General features: G+C 42.6%; 1 protein-coding gene across 4 annotated transcripts in view; it reads left to right on the forward strand.

Moving 5' to 3' along the window:
* TAF2 (TBP-associated factor 2) overlaps positions 1-24,914 on the forward strand; it is a 187,117-nt gene that overhangs the window by 72,345 nt on the left and 89,858 nt on the right. For all 4 annotated transcript variants that reach the window (XM_087684576.1, XM_087684577.1, XM_087684579.1 and 1 more), the window contains exons 9-11: positions 14,089-14,205; positions 14,325-14,378; positions 14,463-14,531. In XM_087684576.1, coding sequence (XP_087540702.1) covers positions 14,089-14,205; positions 14,325-14,378; positions 14,463-14,531 — 240 coding nt within the window. The remainder of the gene's footprint in view (positions 1-14,088; positions 14,206-14,324; positions 14,379-14,462; positions 14,532-24,914) is intronic.

Raw genomic sequence — 24,914 nt, forward strand, 5'->3', positions numbered from 1 at the left:
CTGATGATATTGTAGGGCTATCGAGATCTCCCTCAGGGATATGGGTCCCCTTGTTGGAGAAAGAGATCCAGAGTATGTTCCATTTTTTCATTCTCTTCCATCCACTCCCGTGCAAGGTACTTTGGATTCGTCTTTTATTTCTTTGTCTTTTAACTCTTCTGCTTTGCAATATACTGGTAGAAATCATGAGGAAGATAGAGTACAATCTGTTGGCTACGGAAAAGATTCTCTTGAGGATCAATTATTGTATATTAACACACGTCGTGGGGATTATAAGAAAAAGACAGGTATCTCTTCTTCTACCCTTCCTTCTCTTCAGTTTACTTCTCAAAATCAGAATGAATTTGGTGTTCCTATTCCTACATTGTATGGTGCATCATTATCATCATCATTTCATTTTTAATCATTAAATGATAAAAATGAACAAAATGCATCTGCATCTTTTATACCACAAATTCAGAATCCATCTATCCTACCACATTCTTCCGCTGCTTCTCCACTTCCTTTTACACCATTTACATTAGCCTTTCAAACGCCTCATGTTGCACATCACACCACACGAGGGGGATTATGGAAACACAGACACCGCCTTCAGGACCTCATCCTTTCCTATGTTGGGTAGTGTTCCACCTTTTTCTCACACACTTGCAGAATCATTGCAGCCTGGGAATCCCCCCAGTCTCTCCCGCGTGTAGATTAGTTGGTACCACAGCTTGCCTCTATAGCATTACCTAGTGGACCTCCTGGTCATGCTGTTGTGCCCTAGCCGAGCTTTGGACAGGGCTTCCGTGTCCCAATGCCTCCATCTCCACCGGCACCTTATGGAAACATTCATGTTATAGTGCCTCTGTATCAATCGGCACTCATTGGACACTCCCCACGTATTTTTGTCTACTCACCTTTTCCCTCTCATTCTTCCTATTAGACTCACCCACCACCTTCATCTTATCCCACTTTTCCGACACCTCATGTTTTCGGCTCATCTTCTGCCAAGCATGCATTTAATGATAAGACTCGTTTTAACTGGTGAAACTTTATCACTTGGTTAAACTTGATGAGCCATGTCCTTGACTTCGAGAACCTATGGGATCTTGTGCAGGGGTTGGAATCCCTACCGGATCCTGCACTTGTTCCATACAAGGTTGTCTGCTCGTGGAAGGCTAGGAATGCCTTCACTATTGTCGGAGCTGATACATGGCTTATTGCTTGAGTTCCATTCTCAGCTTCAGCATTTTGACTTAACGTCAGAATGATGGGCACACTTGACTGACCGCTATGCGGCTCGGGATAGGACCCATCGTATAAATCTTGATCATGACTCCAACTCTTTAAAATCACTGACCGTGATGACTTGAAAGCCAAGTTTGTTGAGTATCAACGACTTCTTGCCGAATTCTCTACTATGGGGACTTCCAAGTCCTCTGATGATCAAGTCACATTGTTTTTGAACAAAATTCTCAGGAAATACTTTAATTTTGTAGAAGGTATAGTTTCAAAGCCTACCATGCCTACTTTCTATGAATTTTAGTGTCAGCTGTTGCGTTATGTATGGTTGTTTGATCAATTTCATATGAATTCTCCTTCAAAGGGGGCTCTTGTTGCTCATTCTCAGAAGGGGCAACAAGGAAAGGGCAAACAACATTAAACCCCCACTCAAAATCAAAAATAAAATTCATACGGGGAATCCCAAGGAAACTTCTAGTTACAACTCAAACAAGGGTGGCTCTGTTGAACCTCGGCGCGGAATGCGAGCTCCAAGTGGGCCATTTTTGGTATGCAGAATTGGCGATGCGGAATGAACTCAAAGCCAGGTTACGGTGCCGAACTGCGCGCTAACCTAGATCCCACAAAGGGTGTTGACTGATTAAGACTGTAGGACGGTGGTCATGGAAGTCGAAATCCACTAAGGAGTGTGTAACAACTCACTTGCAGAATCAACTAGCCCGGAAAATGGATGGCGCTGAAGGCGCGACCTATACCCGGCCATCGGGGCGAGTGCGAGACCCCGATGAGTAGGAGGGCGTGGGGGTTGTGGCGCAGCTCTGGGCGCGAGCCCGAGTTTGAGGCACAACACCCAAATCTAAATCTCAGACTCCCGTCCCTCAGTTGAGCAAACCCTAGTTGGGGAGGCTGGGTGATGGCAAGGGGCAGTTTAAAGGTCAGACTCATACTGCTACTGCTCAGCCATCTCAGTCGACAACATTTTCAACTCTAGAGGGATTGTCTGACTGGTCTGTAAAGGCCCATATCGTCTCCTTAGAGACATCAGATGCGAGTCTCGTCCACATTTGTGAGTTGTCTCCCAATGAGGTTACTGCAGAGGCCCACTTGTCACAGCCGAGCACTTCAGCTCCTATTTGGATTGTGGACAATGGAGCTAAACATCACATGACTCCTATAGAGAACATTTTGCATACCCGAGTCCTTGCAGCCGGGCAGGTCTGTGTATGAAACAACTCCTCAATCAAGATTCAGGCTCAAGGTAGCGTCAGTTTTGCCACTGACAAGGGTCCGGATTTGGCTTCGTTAGACAATGTGTACCATGTTCCCCAGCTTGAGGTGAATTTGTTATCTGTTGAATAGGTTTGCTAGTTGGAGTGAGTAGTTTTCTTTACAACGACTAAAATCAAGATTCTTGACTCTTAGATTGGTTTAGTGATTGCTCGCGGTGAGGCACAGCCTAATGGCCTTTACCACATGACTCACTTTCTGATTGAGCCGACAGTCAGGGGTTTCGTGTTCCACAGCTTCTAGGCATTAGCCACATCTCAGGAGCCTATGAACAATGAGTGTCTTTGGCACTTTCACTTAGGGCATATTGGTTATGACTCCCTTTATAAGTTATCTCGTCGTGAACTGGTTGAGGGGCTTCCCTACCTTAAACTAGCTCGCGATGTATGTAAAGCCTATTAGCTAGCATTGTACCCCATTCCATTAGTAGTCCACACATCATGTTGAGGAGCCTCTTAGATTGATTTATGTTGATCTTTGTGGGCCGACATCCATTGCCGCCTTAAATGGCGCACCGTACTTCTTTCTGATAGTGGATGATCATTTTAGATACATGTAGGTATGCTTTCTCAATCATAAGTTAGATGCTTTTACAGATTTTTCTGCTTGGGTGTTGTTGGCTCATAACCAGACTGGACGTTGTGTTGGTTGCATGAGGAGTGATAGCAGTGGTGAGTTTATCTCCCACGAGTTTTTCGAGTTTCTACTGAAGCATAGTATCTCTCGCCAGCTCACCTCTACTAACTCCCCCTCTTTGAATGGAGTCGTAGAGTATAGGAACCGGACAGTCATGGAAATGGCACGCTCTATGCTGTTTGCAGCAGAGCTTCTTGAGTGCCTTTGGGTTGCAGTTGTTAACACTTCGGTGTACATCCTCAACCGGTGGCCGATTGCGGCTCTTTTTCAGAAGATCATGTATGAGGCATTTTTTGGCTCTCGGTCTGTCATTTTCCACTTCAGAGTCTTCAGGTGTCGTGCCTATACGATCTCCTTATTTTTGTTGGATATTCCTCTAAAGCGAAAGCTTATCGTTTGTTCGATCCTCAGACAAACAAGGTGATCGTTAGGAGCGACGTCGTTTTTTACGAGAGGGGTTTCGTGCAATCATGTGCACAGGATTCCGATCCTATTTTTCCTTACACATCATGGAAGATCGTGTCTACTGAGTATGGTCTACTTCCCGCTCTTGACATTCCTGCAGATTCTTCATTTCCCAGGCCCCTTCCGCGAGGCCCGTTATCTTGCTAGTACCAACACCATGCGGGATTCAGGGATCCTACCACCGGATTTTACTCTGGAGGGATCTAAAAGATCTGATTGGTTTGCTTCTTAGGCTTTATTTGCGTCGCTGTTTATAGCCGATTACATAACGCATTCTGAGTCGGATACATGGCAGGAGGCTCTTAAACACCCTCAATGGCGAGCGGCCATGGAGAAAGAGCTAGAGAGTATTGACCGAAATGAGACTTGGATATTGGTGGATCGTCCAAGCCACAAGAAAGTCATTGGGACAAAGTGGATTTTCAGGACCAAACTAAAAGTTGATGGGACTTTAGATAAGTACAAGGCTCGCCTTGTCGTGTAAGGGTTTCGACAGAAGCATGGTATTGATTGTGAAGAGATCTTTGCTCCTACTGTGCGGTTGACATCTTTTCAGTTGCTTCTTGTGGTAGCCGCTTACCACGGTTGGCTGATATATCAGATGGATGTCAAGAGTGTCTTCCTGAATGGTTATTTGGAGGAAGTCTATGTGGAGTAGCCATTGGGTTTTTCTTCAGGGGACCCGAGAGATAAGGCATTCCGCTTGCAGAAAGCTCTTTATGGGTTGAAGCAAGCTCCGTGATCTTGGTTTCATGGGATGGATGATTTCTTACGGACTCGTGGATACCATTCTACCCCTTATGACCCAAACTTAAATGTTCGATCTATTGTAGAGGGGTCAGTTATATCCAGCTATATGTTGAGGACTTACTCATCATAGGCTCAGATTCTGCTACCCTAGCAAACATCAAGGCAAAGCTTAGTGCTACTTTCGAGATGACAGACCTTGGTTTGTTGTCTTATTTTTTGGTGATGGAGGTAGTTCGTTCTGGGGGATGTATTTTTGTGTCACAGCAGAAGTACACACTTCAGCTAGTGGAACAACACACTTCAGATCAGACATCGCCAGTGGCCATGCCTCTTGATCCTATTGTCCACTTGTCGAAGGATACCCTAGGACAACCCTTCGATGCACATACCTATCGCTCTATTGTAGGAAAACTTCTTTGGTTAATTCACACTAGGCCAGATTTAGTGTATTCAGTGAGCATACTGAATCAGTATTTCACAGCACCTAGGATGTCACATTGGATTGCATGTCTTCGTGTGTTGCGTTATTTGCAGTGTACTTTCTTTTATGGCTTGACATATGGTTCTGGTTTATGTTTGCAGGGGTACACTGATTCTGATTGGGCAAGAGATCTCGACACCCGATGTTCCCATGGCGGCTACCTCTTTACGTTGGGCACTGCTTTCATTTCTTCGTCCAGTCGTAAGCAGGAGACGGTGGCGGCTTCCACAACTGAGGTTGAGTATCGGACTCTCTTCGATGGCACCACCGAGGCCATCTACTTGAGGATTTTATTGGTGGCACTTTATTTTCCATGCGACTCTCCCACCGTTGCCTACTGCGACAACCAGAGTGCCATTGCCCTTGCGGGCAATTTGATCATTATACCCCGGACGCGGCATGTGGGAGTCCACTTTTATTTTTTCAGAGTGCAGGTTGAGCTAGGCACTATCTGCCTAGAGTTTGTGCCTACATTCGAAAATTTTGCAGATATTTTAACCAAAGCGGTCAACCGATCGGTTTTTCAACACTTGATACCCAGGATCGGTTTGGGTACACCCTCCCCTACTTCTTCAGCTTGATGGGGAGAGGGTACTTACCTCTTGTTTTTCCTTCTAGTTTGAGAGGGGCGGCTTCTACTCTTGATAGTGACAGTGATGATACTTACAGTTTTTTAGACACTGATTCATTTATTCTTTTGTATTGTATTATGGACATTTGTAACTTCATCGGCACTATCAGGATGACTTGATTGTAAAAGGGCGCTTGTGCAAGTAAACAATTTCCTTGCGAGGGCACTGTCCAAGTGGCACCGTTGTATTGCATCTTGCGTGAGCATGACATCTTGTATCGCCCTTTGCATTACCCCATACATTGGCATACTGTTCATGTAAATATACATCTGTGCGTATTTATTCATTTTCGGTATTTTGGAGTGGTCGAATCTGAATCCATAATATTCGTGGCATTATCCATGGCAATCTCCAAGGCAGTTTTTCCTTAGCTTGCTTGCTTGCTTTGCTTGTCTTGCTTGCTTCACATATTTGCCATGCCCATAGCCATTTTCCTTCTTCCCCGACATCTAATAATGGTAGGGTTAGTATGCTTGTTTTGTGAAGGTCTTGGGTCTAATCATCCTTATCATTCTCCCGTTTGGGGCACGGATACTCAATAGGACGAGAACTGATTTGAACCTCCACTAAATGCTACATCTATAAAAAAAAAAAAAAAAAAAACCAAACAAACACAGTCCATAGCTGATTCCATTCACTTTTGTAGGGCTTGGTAGGCCATTGGGCAGTCGATGTGCACCCTTTGTTTGATGCCTTGTCCTCTCTGGGGTGATCACTTGGGCTCCCTTGGTAAGATAACCATTGCCTTTGTAGTCTTAGTAGGCCAATGGACAGCCGACGCACAACCTTTGTCCGATGCTTTGGCTACTTTGGGGTGGGACGCATTGGGATAAAAGATCTTTCTCGTGGCACTATTGCTAGGCATGAGGAGTGTTGAGCTAAAAATGCATTAGCTTTACTTAAGCAATCCCTAAACTTGCTTAATTAATGAAGAAACCTTGTTTATTTAAAAGAAACGTGATCCTAGAGAGTTTCTGTGTCCCATAAGCACAAACCCACTTGGAAGGGCCCAAACTTTCTATAAATACGTATGCTGTCCTCCATTCAGCCTACGATCTCGTTTTTGCAGATTTTAGGTGTTTTAGCTTGTTATCCACACCCCATTCGTGGAGGACATCTTAGCCAAAGCTGTCCGGCGCTTGATTTTCAGCCCTCTTCTCGTAGTTTAGAGCTGATTCTAGCCAAGCGTCTGCTATTGTAGAGACCTGTTGCCGTACTGCTTGCCACGTCATTTGCAATTTGCGTTTGGCAGTTTTCTCTCTCTTGCAGGCTGTCATGCTTGCGTTTTTAGCCTTTCTCTCTCTTGCAACTTGTGTTTTAGTCTTTCTCTCTTCTCATTGCTGTTTGTATCAGATTCAGCTTCTCACTGCTATGTTTGTTGGTGTTCGACATTTGGAGGTTACGTTGTTGCGATTTGGGATCCGTTCAGAGTACGACATACTCTCCAGCTCATTACCCCTGCCCTGATCCTTGAGATACAGGAGTTCGAGGTTCAGTATTCATTCACTGCATAGTGTGTTTGCTGCATGAGCATTGTATATTCAGTAGTTATATCACTTCAGTTATTTTTTGTGTTCATGGTCTTTGAGTTACCCTAACCCTAATTGAGTTCTTGTATCGGTCTGTCCTTTGTCGTACAATTATTATTTGTGTTTCTGTGTGAGAGTATTTCTTTACAACGCTCTTACGCTCTACACTGTCTACTCCACTGTTAGCTAAGCTTCTATCTCTTCCTGTTCTTACAATGCATCTACAAGTTGTTAAGATAGGATAATAGTAAATGACTAATTTTCCTAAGTTCTTTGTGAAGAAATTTTGAATTTTCTTTCTCCTCAGTATTCTGTCTCATTTCCTAGTCTTTCTACAACCTTGCCTCGAAAATTACAACATTGAGATCACTAGAGATTGAGAAATTTTAGATTTCTTTGGTTCGTGAAGAAAGTCTAAATTTTCTTTCTTCTCAGAATTTCTTCTCATCTCTTAGTCTTTCTACAACCTTACTTCAAAAACTACAGTATTGAGATCACCAGAGGTTGAGAAATTTCAGATTTCTTTGATGTAAACCCAATTTGCAGCAGAAATTAGGGTTTATAGCAGCCTCAGGAAGTGTGCCAGAAATTGAAAGCTCCAGGACTTGGATTTAACAAGGCTAAAGCTGGTTTTAGTTAAATTCAAGTGGAGCGACTAGCAAATCAACGAATTTGGGATATTTTTCATCTCCATCAAAGAGAGTGAAGGTCAATTGAGTTTTCGAATCAAGGGGCAAATCAAATTAAAGACTTGGTGGTCATTTTGGACAGCAAGGGGAGTTGGAATACTGAAAGGGATTGGGAAAATCCTATTGAACATTAATTTCTTCTTTAATTAAGTTAAAGAAATACCAAAAGGGGTGCCAATTTTGTGGCCAACAAGGTGTCCATTGTCCAAGATTGTGAGTTAATTTTCATTTCTCAATTTTGTAATAAATATTGCTGTTTTAAGTTGTAATTAGGGAATTACCACTCATCCACGGAAGAAAGGCTAGCTACACCATGTCTCCTACTACGATTGCCGCAGTACTTGTGTTTTTGCTTTCTAGCAGTCTATCTATATCATCAAATACCTCTCCTGTTGTCTCCTTAGTTCCTTGACACTCTAGTGATCAGTGTTTGATGCTTTCCGCTCTTTGACACTGATTGATGGCCATAGCAATTCGGATTGGTCTTCGGTGGATGTCACTCTTCAATACTTCATTGCTTTGCTCTTGGGCATTCTGTATACTCTTACATTTATTTATAGCATTGATTCACTTTGAAGTTTCTTCTCTCTATGTTTGTCTCTGTGTTTGAGTTTTAAGTTTTTGCATTTTGCCTTTTTGTGTTTAGGGTTTGAGTTTTGCTTGTCTCTGTCTGAGTCTTTGCATTTCTGTCTTGGTGGTACATCCTGTGTTTCCTCTGTGCAAGTCCTAGCATATCTTTACATCTCTAACAAATAATGTTTCTATTTAGATAGTGCATGAATTATACCCAAGAGCTCTTTCTCATAGACTTGCAAAATCTTCTCTGGTCCGTGGAGAATTCAGCTCTCATAAGCCACAACATGGCCATCTTGCATAAGAATAGTCCCAACACTGTTATCACATGCATCATATTGAACGACAAATGACTTCCTTAGATTGGGTAACACAAGCACAAGATCTGAAGTCATCTTTTTCTTTAATTTTTGGAATGTTGAAATTTCCACTGCTATCCATCTAATTGCACATTTTTCTTCTATAAAGTATTCAATGGAGATGCAATTTTAGCATACCGGTATACACACTTTTTGTAGTAATAATAACATAAATCCAAGAAGTTGCGAATCTTAAGAACTAACTCTTCAGCTTCCATGGCTTCCTTTCTCTCTTTCCCTTCTTTTTTGTCTTTCTCTCTTCTTTCCTAGTCTTTCTCTCTCTTCTTCTTGCTCTCTCTCTCTCTCTCCTCTCAATCTCTCTTCTTTACAATTGGTATTAGAGAATTAAGCTTTGGTCCTTTCTGCCATTTGCTTAACCCAATCTAGCTTTCTTTTTAAATCTGGAAACTCTAGTTACTTAGGCAATAGGTACAGGTATAGCAAGGGGTACTACAGTTAATGACAACTTTCTTGATGACCACATACACTATGGCTGGATGCTTGGATAAATTGGATGGCAAAAGGGTAAAAATAGCATGTTGTTTTTGACTCGATCAAATTTTAAGATGTAAATTGCTAGGAAAGACTCCCAAGACTTGGTGAAGGTTTTGTGTGTGGTTACTTTTTCAAAGTGGGTCTTCTTCTTCTCTTCTCAAGCTTCGTTTGAGAATTGCGACAGCTTCCATGCCCAAGCATAAAGCTTTTGCTTGCAATCAGGTGCCTCAAGTCCACCAAATTAAGGGATTGAGTGGTATGCCAGCAATGGAACCATGAAACGATCCTTCCTTCTTGGAAAGGGTGGTAATTTCCTGATCAAACACTTAATTATAACAATCAGCAAATAAACATAAATTGAATTGCACAATTTACCATAATAATCTTGGATGATAGACACCCTGTTGACTCCAAAACTAGCGCCCATTTTGGTATTTCTTTAACTTCAATTGCCAATGGATGTATTACAAGCTAAGATTCCACGATCTCCTTGGCTGACCCAAAAGCCCCTTGTTGATCCAACAATCAGTAAATAAGCTGGGCAATTTGCCCCTTGATTTTCACCTAGGACTTGCTCTATTTGGACCACAATTGGCTAAATGTTGCCCCAAATTTACAATGGATGGCTGGGCATCTGAAACTGTTGACAATACAACAAATTGTAGTTATTGATTTCAGTGTACAATGCTTTATCTTGTTGGCATGGGTCTCAAGGTGGTTGCTAAATCCAAAATATTGTAGAAATTTAGGGTTTACAGCAGAGATCCCTCTGTTGTCCACCAAATTTGGTTGAGATCTACTCAAAATGGCTAAGAAATGCTGAGATCTCTTGAGCATGGCCAGAGAAGGTGAGAGAAAGCCAAGATGAGAGAGAAATCAGATTTTCTTTGTGAGAAAACCCTAAAATCTACTTGTTGCCTGCTCTAGCTTGCATTTAATGCAGTCATCTACTGTGAGACACCTCCAAAATGCTTTCACTTGATCAACAATGTTGTTGCCAGCCCTTGGGAGTGGCTCCTTGCTGCTCCTACCTGCTAAGGCATGTCTACAGCAAATTGCTATTCTTCGATTAAAAAATGGATGAGCAGCTCCCTCTCTCTCTCCCCTAGGTTGTAAATTGACTAAATGGCTGAGACCTAGCTCCCAAAAGTGTTTTCTTAGTTTGCATGGGCATTTTTGCTAAGTGGCAACCTTTTAAACCCATTTTTTCGCATTATCTAGCCATTTAATTAACTTTCAAAATTAAATAATCTTGAAAATTAATTGCAGTCCTTTTGGCCCCACCCAGAATTAAATGTGCCCATCCATAATAAAATTGGCTAGGCCATTTGTATCCTTGATTTGTACACAATCTTTGTGGACCCTTAGATTGACATTACTTAATTAAGTAATTAATTAATACTAATTCCTAGTGTTAGCAGTGACACTCATTGGCTAAACAACTATCCTAGGGTCAAATTGACACCAATTGACCACCAAAACCCAGTTGGCATAATCTATCATAAGATTTACTTGTGCATTCTAGGGATCCTTGGTCTGTTACCATGAAATAACTGCCATGTGTATGAGATGTGATAAACAACATCTTATTCAAATGTTATCAGCAAGATTAAGGCATCTCAAAATTTGATGTTTGCGCGCGCGCGTGCACACACACACACACACACACACACACACACACACACACAGACACACAGAGAGAGAGAGAGAGAGAGAGAGAGAGAGAGAGAGAGAGAGAGAGAGAGAGAGAGAGAGCAGTCTTGCAAGTATACATCAAGTTGAATAGATTGATGTGTTAGCTTTTGATGAAAGTATAGGTGATAGGGCCTGAATATATAGACTGAGGTATCCATGTACACATTTGACCCTTATTAAAAGTGCTAAGTGGTGTAGAAGGTATTCACACCTAGACACACTTACATTTACACACAACAATGTGTGTTGACAGACCCGGATAAATTAATCTAACATGTTTTATGCTACATATGTATATATTAATGTTTGCAAGAGGCTAGCATGACGTATGGGACCATAAGTAGCAAGCTAAAATTGTTTGCACTATGATACACGACGTGTCTAGAAATTATACAGTACAAAGAAATCTAAATCTAAATAATATAATAGAAAGCCTAGCTGGTAGTGTTATAAATGATGAAGTGGACTTAAGAGGGCCATGAGGATACATATCATCTCAAGAATCCCTCATTGGTTGTTGATGTATAGCTTCGATCTCCTCCCATAAAGAGAAGAATATGACTGGCTTGGCTTTGGCTTGAGCAATGATTTTCTGTATCCTCCTATGCATGTGTCGACATGATGTATTTGTTGGGTTATAGGACACTTGAACCACTTGATCAATCAATGTCCCTTGGGTAGATGTAAGTTGAGATTGTGTAGGGGACTCCTCGATACTCTTCTTGGGGTCATGGGTGTAGATTGAGTTTGGTTTGAGGATGTTTGGGTGCTTTATGCCTTTGCACATTTGCTAAAACACATCTCGAAAAACGGGGAACGGGAACAAGGAATGCCATGAGGCACACTATTGGGATTTGTACGGTTTGTTCATGAGTAGAGATGTAGCCACAACATGGCACAGTTTTCCTCTAGCGTCGCATTGACAATGTGTACCTCCTCTTTTTGGTTGTCCTTAGCCACCACCTTTTTTATGTTCTTCACTACCTCCACCCACTCTTGTTGCATGGCCTGAAGTTTAACGTCCACTTCTTTGGAGATTTTCTCCTTTATGGCGGTGATCATGTCCTCTTGGATCTCTCCTTTCTCTCATCTGGCGCTCTTTAGTGCCACAATCTCCTGTTTTAGTTTTTGAATTTCTGTTAGCATGCTATCTTCTTATCTCTCCATTCTTTGGCTTTACTTTGAAGTTTTGTGATTTTGTCTAGAGGGCCTCGTTGCACTTGATTAATACTATTGTCCCAATTTTTTTGGTGTTGGAGAGGAGCGTTTTCAATGCTTTCTCAAGAGTGTCTAGCTTTGTGTACACGCTCGCCATGTGTCTGTGGTGCTGATGATCTCTGATTTATCTTTGTCTCCCAGATGTGCGTGCAGATGCATGGTTTCTAGCTTCAACAGTGGCTATGGGTCCAGGCAGGGAAGACGAGGGTGGGGTAGATGCAGTGAAGGTGGAGCAAAGGAAGTGTAGGTCGGGTAAAGGAAGGTCCACAGGTTTGTTAGGGTGGGGGTGTGTTAGGTTAGGGCGAGGAGCTGAAGGCAGGAGCAGAGAGAGGGCAGGTTGGGGGCCTAGGGTGTAGCGAAGGCAGGAGTGCAGGGCGGGGGCAGGGTAGGGGGTGTAGGGTGGGGGTGGGGCAGAATGCGGCTGAAGGCGAGGGAGTAGGTCGGGGGCCTAGGGCATAGAAAAGGCGGGAGTGTAAGATAGCGCATTTGGGGGTCCAAGGTGAAGCAAGAGGTTAGGGCGAGGAGCTAAAGATGGGAGCAGAGAGAGGGCGGGTTGGTGGCCTAGGTTCCAACAAAGGTGGGGGGACCGAGAGAGAGAGAATGAAATGAAATGATATATTATCGTTTGCAAAAGGCCAAAATGACCTATGAGACCATGAGTTATAGTCATGTGTATGATGATACAATTGTTTGAGCAAAATATGAAGAGAGAGAGAGGAATATTAACATCTACAAAAGGCCTAATCGGCCTTTGAGAACAAAATGTTACATTTGAAAGTTAGGGAACTTTCCAATGTCCCAAAATAGCTATCATCTAATGTTATGAATTCCTAAATGCAGAAAAAACAATACGTTGTTGATGAATGCAAAATAATGTCTAAACCAGATACGATGTGGAACTGCTATGGGGGTACTCTCATCCCAAGATATCTCTCATGGGTCTATTGAGCATAGAGAGGCTAAAGCGGCGAGATATGGTTCCCCAATGATGATATAGTATCCTCTGTATCTATAGATGACGTCTCTTGCAGGGGTGTGGAGCTATTGGTGTGGACGATGGGCTTTGCATCTCTTGGTGGCTGTGACTCCTTGGGGTGGGGCCACCAGTCAGTCCAATTCGGGGCTTTGTGGTAGAGGGAGTGGTTGATGCTCTGTAGAACTCAGTGAGCGTACACCAGCGCGTGTGTGTGTTTCCATGTGCTTGCTCTTGAGTCCATACAAGGTGCTCTCTATGTTGGCCTAGCTCTAGTAAGAAGAGCTTGAGACATCTCTTTCGGGCAAATCCATCACCCTAGGTAATGGCCCAAATCCCTTTCTTGGGGCTAGGTTTGATTGGAGAGGGGTGAATTGAAGGCCATTCCCTTGTCAAATCAAGGGGCACACAGGTTTGAAGGCTTGCTGGTCATTTATGACAGCAAGATGTATTGGATTTTGAAGGAGATTGAAGCAATCTTTGTGTACTTCTACCAATTGCAAACACGCCCCCCCCCCCCCCCCCAAACCATCCCGGCCCATGTCCCCAGGAAAAGGGGGGGGGGTGTCTTGCAAGAGTAGCTCACGCATCAACCCACAAATGAAAGAAGTCTTGCAAAGAGTGTAGCTGGATTACAAAGATCATCAAAGCGTGCATGGACACACGCACATGTGCGCGCCCACACACACACACAATGTGCATACTTTGATCTATGGTCCTGGCAATGTTTGTTAATGCAAGTCTATTTGCAGTTCATCATTATGACCAATTGAGATTCCTCCTTGCTTTTAACTTTGTACTTGTTTTCTACATATAGCAGTCACCAGGATAAAGCTTTAGCATTTTTACATTCATTTGTCTATGCACTTGTGGTTTTCTAATATGTTTGCTCTGTTCTTTGCATTGTTTGCCAGTGCAATACTATTTGCAGGTCATCTTGAACAATTGAGATTTCTCCTTACATTAACTTTGTAACTTTGGTTTTTTATATAAAAGTCATCAGAATAAAGCTTTAAGGTTATCTCATTCATTTGTCTATGCACTCATGGTTTTTAATGTGTTGGCTCTTGGCTTTTTGACAGGCCAATGAGGCTGTTTGCAAGGTAGATGTTAATGGTGCTCCTCCATTATGCCCTTGTATGAACTTGTTTGGTACAGAAAAGATTGGTGGGTTGGGTCACATTCGATCTATGAAGGCTGTAAGTAAGAACTAGCTATGCTAACTCTTGGTGCATAAAATGGTGTCTTTTCCTTGGTTCTATCTTCTCTTTAATTTCCTAAAGCCTACAAATAAATGTTATGTCTACTGCCTGTGCAGGCTGCTGTTGTTCAAATGCTAGAGAAACAAATGGGTCCTGAGGCGTTCCGTAAGGTATGGACATACATCTATCAAGCTTGTGCTTGGGATCAAATTCAAGTCTTTTGCCTGCTGATTGGTTTGAGTTTATGCTGCCAGATTTTGCAGAGAATTATTTTGAGAGCTCAGGATCCTGTTAGGAATTTAAGAACACTGAGTACAAAAGAGGTCAGTCTACAGATGCATAGACATTAGCACCTGATATTTCAAGAGACTTCGTGAATTTGTGAGAATATATGCTCTATTGTGGTTATTGAATTTGTTAACTCACATTGACAGAACTAATGATTCATCAAACAGGATTGGTATGATACCTCTTTCTGTTTATGTATGGGAGTAACTCTGGTTCTTGTTAACTGTCATGTCCTTGTTAGTTGAGCCCACGCAAGTAAGATCTGCTTAAAAGTAATCAGCTAACTATGTAAGATTCTGCCTGTCATAGCTGCCTATTTTGGATTATTGGTTGTTAGGGCAAGTTGAATTAGCCTTTTCTATTTTGAAGGCTAGAATGGGACCATCCCTGCTAGCTTTTTCTTGTTAAAAGCCATTTTGGATTGCCGATAGTTAGGGTAATTATCTTTTTCTAGTTGAAAGGCTAGCATGGATGGTCCCATTAGGGCAAGTTGAATTAGCCTTTTCTAGTTGGATATCCATGAGAGGGGTGATATCCAACATATAATGCTCTTGACTTGTTGAAAGCTTCTGCATAGAAAAAGAAGTTGTATGTTTCACCACATGGGACATAATAGTGGGGAAAGAGGACAGGGATGGTATAGGACAGTGGATGGTTGTGGGATGGAATGAGTGTGTGCATGTGCATGTGCATGTGCTCCATGTATGATGTGGGATGCATAGTACTACAATTTAACCTGTGTGCGTCTGTGCGTGTGTGTTTTGTATTCCATAAAACCAACAAAAAGTCTCCCCAAAGGATGTGTGCATGCTGTTGGCTGATTTTGATGTGAGTCTATGTGCAAGAAAAGGAGGTTAAACTTTTTGGGAAAGAAGCTGAAAGTTTTAAACACAAGAAGAAGTGCCTTGTCAGCTGCCCTTGACAAAGGGAGGGGTCAGGGATACCTGGGATGGGGAGATAGCTATTGTAGATGGCATAGATTACATCCCCTGTTTTTCGGAGGCATTTTGACAAATTTTTGGGTTGGGATCAGTGTTTCTGCATCCCGAGGGTTGGAATGGCTGTCCCCTATTCCTATTTTTTCATAAAGCTTTCATAGATAACAAAGCCAGATTGGATCATTGGTTTAGTCTTAATGCGATATCAGATGGACGCTGTCAAATTTAAAATGTGGATTGATTGCTTATTGCCGCTCTTATATCACGCTCCAGTTTGGATGATACTATACGGTGGATGAGCTTCAAGTGCTTGTTGAAAGGCTTTTTATCATTAATGAAAGCTATCTTATGTGTCTATTGTCTTAGAAATGATAGCAATTTCTGTCATCTCCAAATTAGAGGGGTGTGAGAACATAGAGGTTGCATGATTGTACTTTGCAGTGCATGTACAAGGAATCACCACATATCCTGGAAATGGTATTTTTTGGGCATGGTTACATGAACCTTCTCAAAACTCCAAAAGCTTGCCCTTTCTGTTTTCATTTCGTTTCCTCATTTCCCACAAGTCCATAGTTATTGGAGACTCTTCTCCAAATTCTAGCTATTTTTCATTTTCTTTCCCATTCTGTTCCCAGGTATCCCATGTATCCCATAGCTTTGAAAATAGTGAGCAGAGGCAGAAAATTCAGCATTTGAGGCAAGAACTGCAACCTTGGGAGGAGTTGAGCTCTACTTGTGCTGACAAAGGCTGTCATGCTGCACAACATTGATGTAATTTGATATTTTTTCAAGATTTTTAGACATTTTTCCTTAATAAAAAATTGTGCCAAGGATTGTAATGGCCTTCACTTTTGGCATACCAAAAAGAGAGAGGGAGAAAGGGAGGGGGAGAGAAATGTAAGGAAATGGTGGCATTGTAAGAGTTTACCTCAGAGTACATCGTTGTATTAGAGCATTGGTTGGGGGGGTGCACAGGCTGCCTCCTATTTATAGATGAGTGGATCCTTCCAAATCGGGGTTTGGCTTATGGGACATAGACACTCTCTAGGAAAGTGGTCATTTAATGAAACTTTTGGTAATAAGCATGCTTTGTGGCTGTAATAAAGTGCTAATCAATATACAATGCTTAAGCTAAGCATCTAGCAGAGGTCAAAATCAGCCTACTACACAAATCAATGAAGAACAAAATTCTAGGTCTTTAGCACCATGTAAAAACTAACAAGAAACCAAGTCTATCAAATGCATTCTAGAATGCCATAACTGTATAACCATGATGAGTAATGAGAAATTTAACACTAGGTCCATCTAGTGGGGACAATGGAGTATACTATGTCGTATATTGGGCAAGGGGTAAGAAGGAATCCCATATCTACTTCCCATTGTAGACCTTGCCATCTCTTTGCCACGCTTCTTCAATGTTGTTCTAGGATTTGATTAATCCACGCCTGATAGGATCACATTGGCTTGTGTCTAGGTCGTTTGGGTCTCATGGCTGCCTTGACATCTAAAGCTGCCTATTTTGTGAGTCCCTGTTGTGAAGTGGATGACGTAGAAGGAGATATGGTACATTGGAAGGTGTGCAAAAGTTGGTGAACTGTGGCTAAGTTCTCTAGCTAGCCTTGTTGATGTTTCTATAGCTCCATGAGGAAAAGATGAAGGCACTTGCGATCGGGATAGTGAATCACTTGACTAAGTGGGCCAAAGCTGTCATGAGGACATGCATTTTTGAAACCTCACTTAACATGTGGATTAATTTTTAATCACATGGTTAAGTGAATGTTGCACATGTGAGGTGTAATTGGGATTAGAGTAAATTTATGAGTGTGAGACTTGAGGAAATCACGGGATGTCAAAGGCAAATGTTGCTCTAAGTTATGCCGCATAGGTACTTGGTGGTATCCAGTGCGGATTGTTGGTCTAGGTCATTCATTTGGCCATAAATGTCAATTGGTGACAGTAGAGAAGTGACGTTTAATGGTACTTAACACCAATCTGATGGTCAAAGATGGCGTAGAGACACTTCGGAATGAAAGTTGCCTAGCCAATTTAAATATTGGCTAGTCACATTATTTTTCAGGACATTGAAATAATTATTAGATTAATTTTCAATATTTAAAGATTGAGAATTAATAATTAGTTATGGATAATGATAGAAAAACCATTTGGAAAGGTTGCCACTTGTCAAAAATGCCCATGCTAGATTGAAAAACGTCTTAGGGGTTGTAGAGAGGCATTTTAGTGTATTCAGCTTGTAGGAGAGGGGGAGGAGATGTTGCTGGTCTGATTTGCAACCATTGGAGGATTTTGAGGCAGCCAGGGGTAGGAGAAGATTAATTAGTAGCAGGTAACAGTATCTATAGGCTGTTGAGACAGCGTAACATCAATAAAGGACTGATTTTCTTTAGTTCTTTGCATCTACAAGCTATTTAGACAGGGCAGCAACAATAGTAAATGACAGATTTTCTTTAGTTCTTTGTGAAGAAAGTCTGAATTTTCTCTATTCTCAACATTCTCTCTCATCTCCCAGCCTTTTTGCAGTCTTGCTCCGAAGATTACAGCATTGAGATCACCAAAGACTGAGAAATTTCAGATTTCTTTACTGCAAACCCTAATATGCAGCAGAAATTAGGATTTAGTAGCAGCCTCGGGAAGCATACTAGAAATTGGAAGCTCCAAGACTTGGATTCAATAGGGCTGAAGCTGTTTTTTGTCAAATTCAGGTGGAGGGACCAGCAAATCAATGAATTTGGGGATTTTCCATCTCCACCAAAGCGGGTGAAGGTCAATTGCCTGTCTGAATCAAGGGAAAAATCAGATTGAAGACTTGTTGGCCATTTTGGACAGCAAGGGGAGTTGGAATACCAAAAGGGATCAGGAGAAACCCATTGAACATCAACTTTTTCTTCAATTAAGTTAACTAAATACTAAAAGGGGTTCCAGTTGTGGGGCCAAGAGAGTGTCCAATATCAAAGATTATATGGTACAATGTGCATTTTTGTTTTGTGAATTTGTTAATTGCTGTAAATAGTGCTTACTCAGGTTATTTGCCACCCTATTTTAGGAGAAAGACCGGTTTCAAAAGCCCTCTCCAAAGAAGCAATCAAATCTCCCTTTGATTTCATAATATATTGTGAATCCAGAGATGTAGTGCCCCTTTGACTCTACCTTTCCATGGCAAAGCTTGCATGGCTTGACATCCTTGACCATTCATGTTGCTCTACCTACCTCAATATGAAGGATGCTTGATGATACATTGATGGGTCGCTATAGTGTGAAAGATATGCACATCCATATGACATGGTGTGTGATAAAGGAATCAATTGTGAGTCTAAGGAAATGATCTTTATAGTGTAGCATTGAGGGGTAGGTGTCAAGAAACGATTGAGCAAGGAGCAAGGAGACTGTTGAAAAAGCCTCTAAGTCTGCAAATGTACGAATGATGAGGTGTCGCTTGTAGTAGGGAGACTGCCGTTGAAGAGGAGCCTTTGAATCTGCAAATGTAGGGATGGAGTCTGGTGCATGGAGCAGGGAGACCGTAGAAGAAGCCTTCGAGTCTGCAAACGCAGACTTGATGAGTTAACACTAGCAGTTGGATATGATGTCAGGTGGTGAGGATGAGTCAGAAGCTGAAAATGCAAATGAAGATGGCCTCTGATGATGATGATGCTAGTAGGATGTGTGACGCCAAAGGATGGAGGAATCGTTGGAATGCAAATTGCAAATAGTAGAATGATATAGTAGAAGGTCACTGCAAAACGCAGTAGTAAAACGTGATAGTAGAACACTGTAGTAGAATGCGACAATAGAACGCCGTAGTAAAATTCAACAGTAGAATGCTATAGTAGAACACAAAGCGGAGATGGCGGATGGAGAGGAGAAAGAGAGATGATGGTCTCATGAAAAGAAGTGAGGTGAGTGGTGAGGAATGAATGGGTGGTGCTGAATATATAGGCACAAATAGTCTCAAATCTCGCCCACTGAAGTCTCTGGAGTGGCATTTTGACTATCTCAGAACGCCTTTTTGGGGTTGGAAACGAAAACAAAAAATGGGAATGAAGAAGGGAAATTGTAGAGATGATGTGGTTTCTCAACATCCCCTCTCAGGCGTAAAAAGGAGAGCCAAAAGAGGAGCGAGGTGAAGAGAAGAAGATCCACCTTGTAATATGAGAATACCACCTGAAAGGAGGCGTGTGAAGACAGTTAGGAGACGGGATGAGCAATAGAACGTGAAACACAAACTCAAGTGAGAAGCCACTAGATTTGTTACACCATCCTAGAAGGAATATGAAGGCGTAGTCACAAAGTGGCTGTTGAAAATCCAAGGGCCCCCATTGAAGATAGATCCTTTAGATGTTGGGTTTTAGTGGAGGTAAAATTGCTCAAAGGAAGCGTGAAGATGTAATAATAATCCATGTCTCTTTTTCATTGTGAAGGTTACTAGAGTAGGTTTATGGTGTTGTATGAGTTGACAATTCTCAGATAAGCTAGAGAGGATTTTTGCACGTATGTGTCCAAATCAGACCGTGCGCTTCAAAGATAGAGCAGATGTAGATTTATTTGGATTTACATCTTCATGTTCTATCTTTGTACACTCTGATGTATGGATCTCTAGTAGTAGGTAGAGTCGATGCTCTAGGTTGGCCCTAAAGGGAGTTCTTGTCATGCTTATCTTTGTGAACATCGTTTGCACTCGAGGTAAGGTCACATACTACACTCAAGGTGATTCTCCCTATAAGCACTCAAAGTGGTTGGGTTGATCCACTTGAGGTGAAGATCAACTTTCTTCGTACTAGGTAAGCTTCTATCTCCTCGCATTTGTGTTAACCCTCCACCCTCTCTTCACTCGAAGTGAGTGATCCCATATACATGAGGTGGCTATTACAATCATCACTAAATGTATATACCTTTCCTTGTTCATTTGAGGTGAACTTGTGTTTGTCTCTATGAGGGGATTTGAATCAAGCACGAGCACAAGCATTGAGGTGCTTCGTGCCGGCATACTCACTCGATGTGCCCTACTCCTTGATTGAGAGGGCACAGTGTTTTTCTTGCCCAAGGTGTCATTTGGGCTAGGAAGAAACAAACATTTAATGTTTACCTGAAGGCTAATTAGGGCTAGAACTGTTAGTAGTCATGGTTGTCATGCACTATCATCTTTTGCTTGTGAGCCTCTGTTTGAGTTAGATGGGGACATTAGGAGCTCTAACATGTCTGTCATGTGCTTTGACAGAGGAGGCAGCTCATTCTAGAGTCTACATTTCTTCTTTCAGTCGATTTAGGAGGTGTTTGTTAGCTAGTTTCCAGTCATTCTGCTGCCCCTGCCACATTGTGAGTGCTCAAGACTGCATGTCAGCATTACGGATGCCATGGCAGCATTTCGACATGATCAGCTGCTGCTGATGCAGTGGGCCTGATTTTTTATTACTCTCTAGTGGTGATCAGCCATTTTTGGGGGTTTGTGCTCCCCCCCCCCCTGGCAAAAGAAAAAAGAAAAAACAGGTGCTCCGTTGCTGCAGCCTCCTCTGTCTACAGTGTGGATTGCAGGTTGTGTATTCCAATTTCCCTGTCACCATCATTGTTGGTGCTACTGTCATAATTTCAGCCTGATCCGGTGCCCTCACTGATTCCTCAGGCTGCGTGCAGGGACTGATCAGTCCTCTCCTTTGTATTTAGCATTCTTTTCAATCAGTGTAGATTTCTTTCTTCATCTCTATGTGTGTGTGTGTGTGTGTGTTTGTGGTTCTCTTCCGTTGCACTCTCTCATATGGTATCATCACCAAAGTGAGTACACAGAGTTACCCCTTTGAGCACAGATTTTCAGCCATCTGCCTCTTGTTGAAAACACAGATTTTCTGCATTGTTCTGATCCATATGACATAGGTGGACCATCTACAATCCTATCATGGAGGTGTCGTTGATATCCACCATTCGGGACCACTTTCAGCAAAACACAATATTTTGTGGGTGTTTGTAGGTGTTGAAGATGTCTTATCACTTGTTCAATGGCTTTGATGACTTTGACAAAGAGATCTTTCATCACTCCTTTGAAAGACGGTGTGATCATTGCGAAGATCATCGGTCCCAACCCCGTTTTGAACACGAACCCTCTCCTAACATGTCGGATAGATTGGAGTAGCCCTCTCCTCCCTTTCTCCATGTCTCCCAAAGGGTTCGTCCTTCTAGCCCTTGGATGCCTATGATGGCATCGTTAGTACAAGTGCCCATTCTTCCTTTTTTCCCTAAAGAGACTGTTTGGATGGATCAAATTAGGTCTTGTAAGGTGGAATGTAAACTTGACACTTTCGATCTTTGGGAGTTTGTTACTCACCCTATTCCCCGTCTTGTGGAGGATCCCAAAGTGGGATCGACGATGGATCGCGCAACCCTATGGGATTGGCTCAATTCTAGAGCTCAATCTTTCCTCCTTATGTGCTTACATGATTCTGTCCTAGTGTATGTGTATAGGTTGTGGTAGGCAGTTGAAGTGTGGACAAACAAGCCCAAGAAGGAGACACAAGAGCATTGTCTAGGCTTTGATATAGATTCGTGGAAGCCTTAATGCCCACACTGCAAGAAGGGGACACATCTCGAGGAGAAGTGTTGGAAGAAGTGCCCTCATCTTCGTCCGGGAGCGGAGGATGGAGCAATGTCATCTGGGCTTCCTCAACCTCTATACCGGTTGTTGCCCATGAGTTCACGTTCCTTCATATCCATGTGTTGGAGGAGCCTTCTTTAGTAGTCGACTCATCTTCACAAAGCCCTTGGCTCATTAATGGTGGTGGTTCGAGTCATATGACTCCATGTGGAGATGTGTTGTAGGATCTTTGTCCATCTAATGGTCTTGTCACTGTTTGTGACATTTGTTTAGTGCCTATTAGTGGTGTTGGCATTTTGCTGTTATTACCAGACCACTCCTCTAGCTCCATTTGAGAAGTCCTACATGTTCTAGACTTGGGCTTTTCATTTCTCTCCGTTTATGGCTTGACTAGACTTGGTATTAGGTTGTCTTTACCAAGTAGGCTGTGTTCTTGAGGATTCTTCTTCAGGAGTTGTTTTAGCAACAGGTTGGTAGGAGAGTGGGCTTTATAGGCTCCATTCCCCTTGTCTTATGTAGGGTCCTCCGAGGCAATTGTATATTGCTACACCCATTCTTGCTTTTGCACCATTTATTTCACAAGTTCTTTCTCATCCCCCACCCTCTCCTTTGGTGGTTCCCTCGTACATCCCATCCCATATAGAGGGGAACGATATGGGTGGTACAGTTGTGGATTCCAGGGCCCCTAGTGTATCAAAGGGGGATTCCGAGGATTGTGAGAGAGGAGCTTCTTCATCGGCGGTCTACATTGATGGACTCCATTGGTGTTGGCACTCTTCTAGTCACCCTTAGATCCATCTTGTCTTTGGCCTTCGGCTACATCTAGGGTTTGAGAGGGGGTGTTAGCAGTCATGTTTGTCATGCCCTGTCATCTCTTGAATGTGAGCCTCAGTTTGAGTCAGATGGGGACACTAGGAGCTTTGACATGTCTGTCATGCACTTTGACCGAGGAAGCAACTCATTCTAGAGAGTGCATTTCTTTTGGTGTTTGTCAGTCACTTTCTTGTCATTTTGCTGCCCTTGCCACATTGCGAGTGCTCCAGACTCCCATGTCAGCATTGTTGATTCGGCACGAGCATTTCCAGCAGGATCAGCTGGTGTTGACTGCATTTGATGCAGTTGGCCTGATTTTTTGTCACTATCTGATGCTGGTCAGCCAGTTTTTGGGGGTTTGTGCTATTTATAGCGGTGGCGGCTGCTGCCCCCCCCGGCAAGTGCTCCGTTGGTTGTTGTAGTCTCCTCCGTCTCCAGTGTGGACAGTAGGCTGGGTATTCTCTGTCTTTGTCACTGTTGGAGCTGCTGTCATCATTTCAGCCTAATCTGGTGCCCTCTTTGATGCCTCGGGCTAGGTGCAGTGACTCATCAGCCCTCTCCTTTCTATTCAGCAATCTTTTCAGTCAGTGCAGATTGCTTTCTTCATCTGTTGTTGTCTCTCTCTCTTTCTCTCTCTCTCCATGTTCATGGTTCTCTTCTGTTGCGCACTCTCACAAGAACAACATTCAAGTTCAAATGGCTTAGCACATTAAATATGGATGTGAAGAGACAAGAGAATTATGAATTTCCAGCCATTAATTAATTGCTGGAAATTAGAGTGTAGGGGTTGATTCTTGCATTAGAAGCTATGCCACTTACCAGTTATGGAGAGAACCTGCCATGCAAGCCTGTGGGCGGCTGTTTGGGGCTGGCTGAGGCTGTTGGGGGGACAGACCGACAAGAAGAGGATTATGAGGCCCAGCTTAAGGACAACAGCTGGTATCTTTGCACACTCGCAAATGATCTGCATTTTGTGGAATTTTTGCATACTCTAAAGAAAGGTAGCCAGGGAGAAAGGAATAAATCGTTGTCCAAAGCTTTTTGGCAGCATGATTTCTGAAAAGGTAAGGCAGTTCAGCCTCAATAAGCACCAAATGTTAGCAATGAGCAGAAGCATATGTTGGCTATGGGGCAAGGACAATAGATGCATGGAAATATTGGAAAGGCTTTGCTTCCTATCATGCTATCCCCCTCTTGGGGCAAATAGAGAAGTATTTTTTTGGGCTACCCAAAGAAATTTAGGACTTTTGCATTGAGACAACAGTGACATCTCTTTGTTGATTGAAATTTTGCTTACAACAGATGCTTTGCTGTGTGGGAAGGCTTATTTCCAAGGGAACAATGAGAAGTGCGATAGAAGTCTTCCAATGGAGAGAAGTGGGGTAGGTATGAATTGAAGGCTGAAAAGAGGCAAAAACAATAAAGGGGACAATGGAAAAGTGTTGCCCAATGAAGAGAATTGATGGTTGCAAATGAATGCTTTGCTTGTGAATAGGAGAGGCACATGGCTAAGGATTGCCTTAATAGGCAACAAAGTGGAAATGTCGAAAATAAGGGTAATCAGAAGGGGAAGAAGCCCAAAATCATGCTGGTTTGTTTCCCGATGTACTTAGTGAATAGCCCAATGATGATATAGCAGAGCTATATGGAGCTTGGAATAAAGTTAGGGATCAACATGCATCGCTTTTCTTTGATCGAGATGCTTATGCAAACTTTATTGCCATAGTCATGGCTGCTCGTTTAGGCATCAAAGAGGGTGAGATGGGATCTATTGAGGGGGATTCATACGGTATGTAAGGGTCACTTAGCATCACCAGGTGTGATAGTTTTTACAGTTGCTTTTCTTATTTACTTATATAAATATTTTATTTTTCTTTTCTTTAGTTGCTGTTGTTTTCTACCCCGAGAGTTCTCTTGGATTAAGTCGAGATCTTTGCATGGCCAGAAGAGGCAGCCATTGGGACAAATTGGACTAATGGTTTGTTTGAGCCTTACTACCGGTTCCATATTGAATGGGCATTGAAGAATAGAATGCTAGTGGTTTGGGACTGTGTGCTTAGCCACTGGAGATT

The sequence above is a fragment of the Lygodium microphyllum genome, chromosome 9 (assembly GCF_053477565.2).
Source record: "Lygodium microphyllum isolate KBCC chromosome 9, Lygodium_microphyllum_v1.1.10, whole genome shotgun sequence".
NCBI classification, from domain to species: Eukaryota; Viridiplantae; Streptophyta; class Polypodiopsida; order Schizaeales; family Lygodiaceae; genus Lygodium; species Lygodium microphyllum.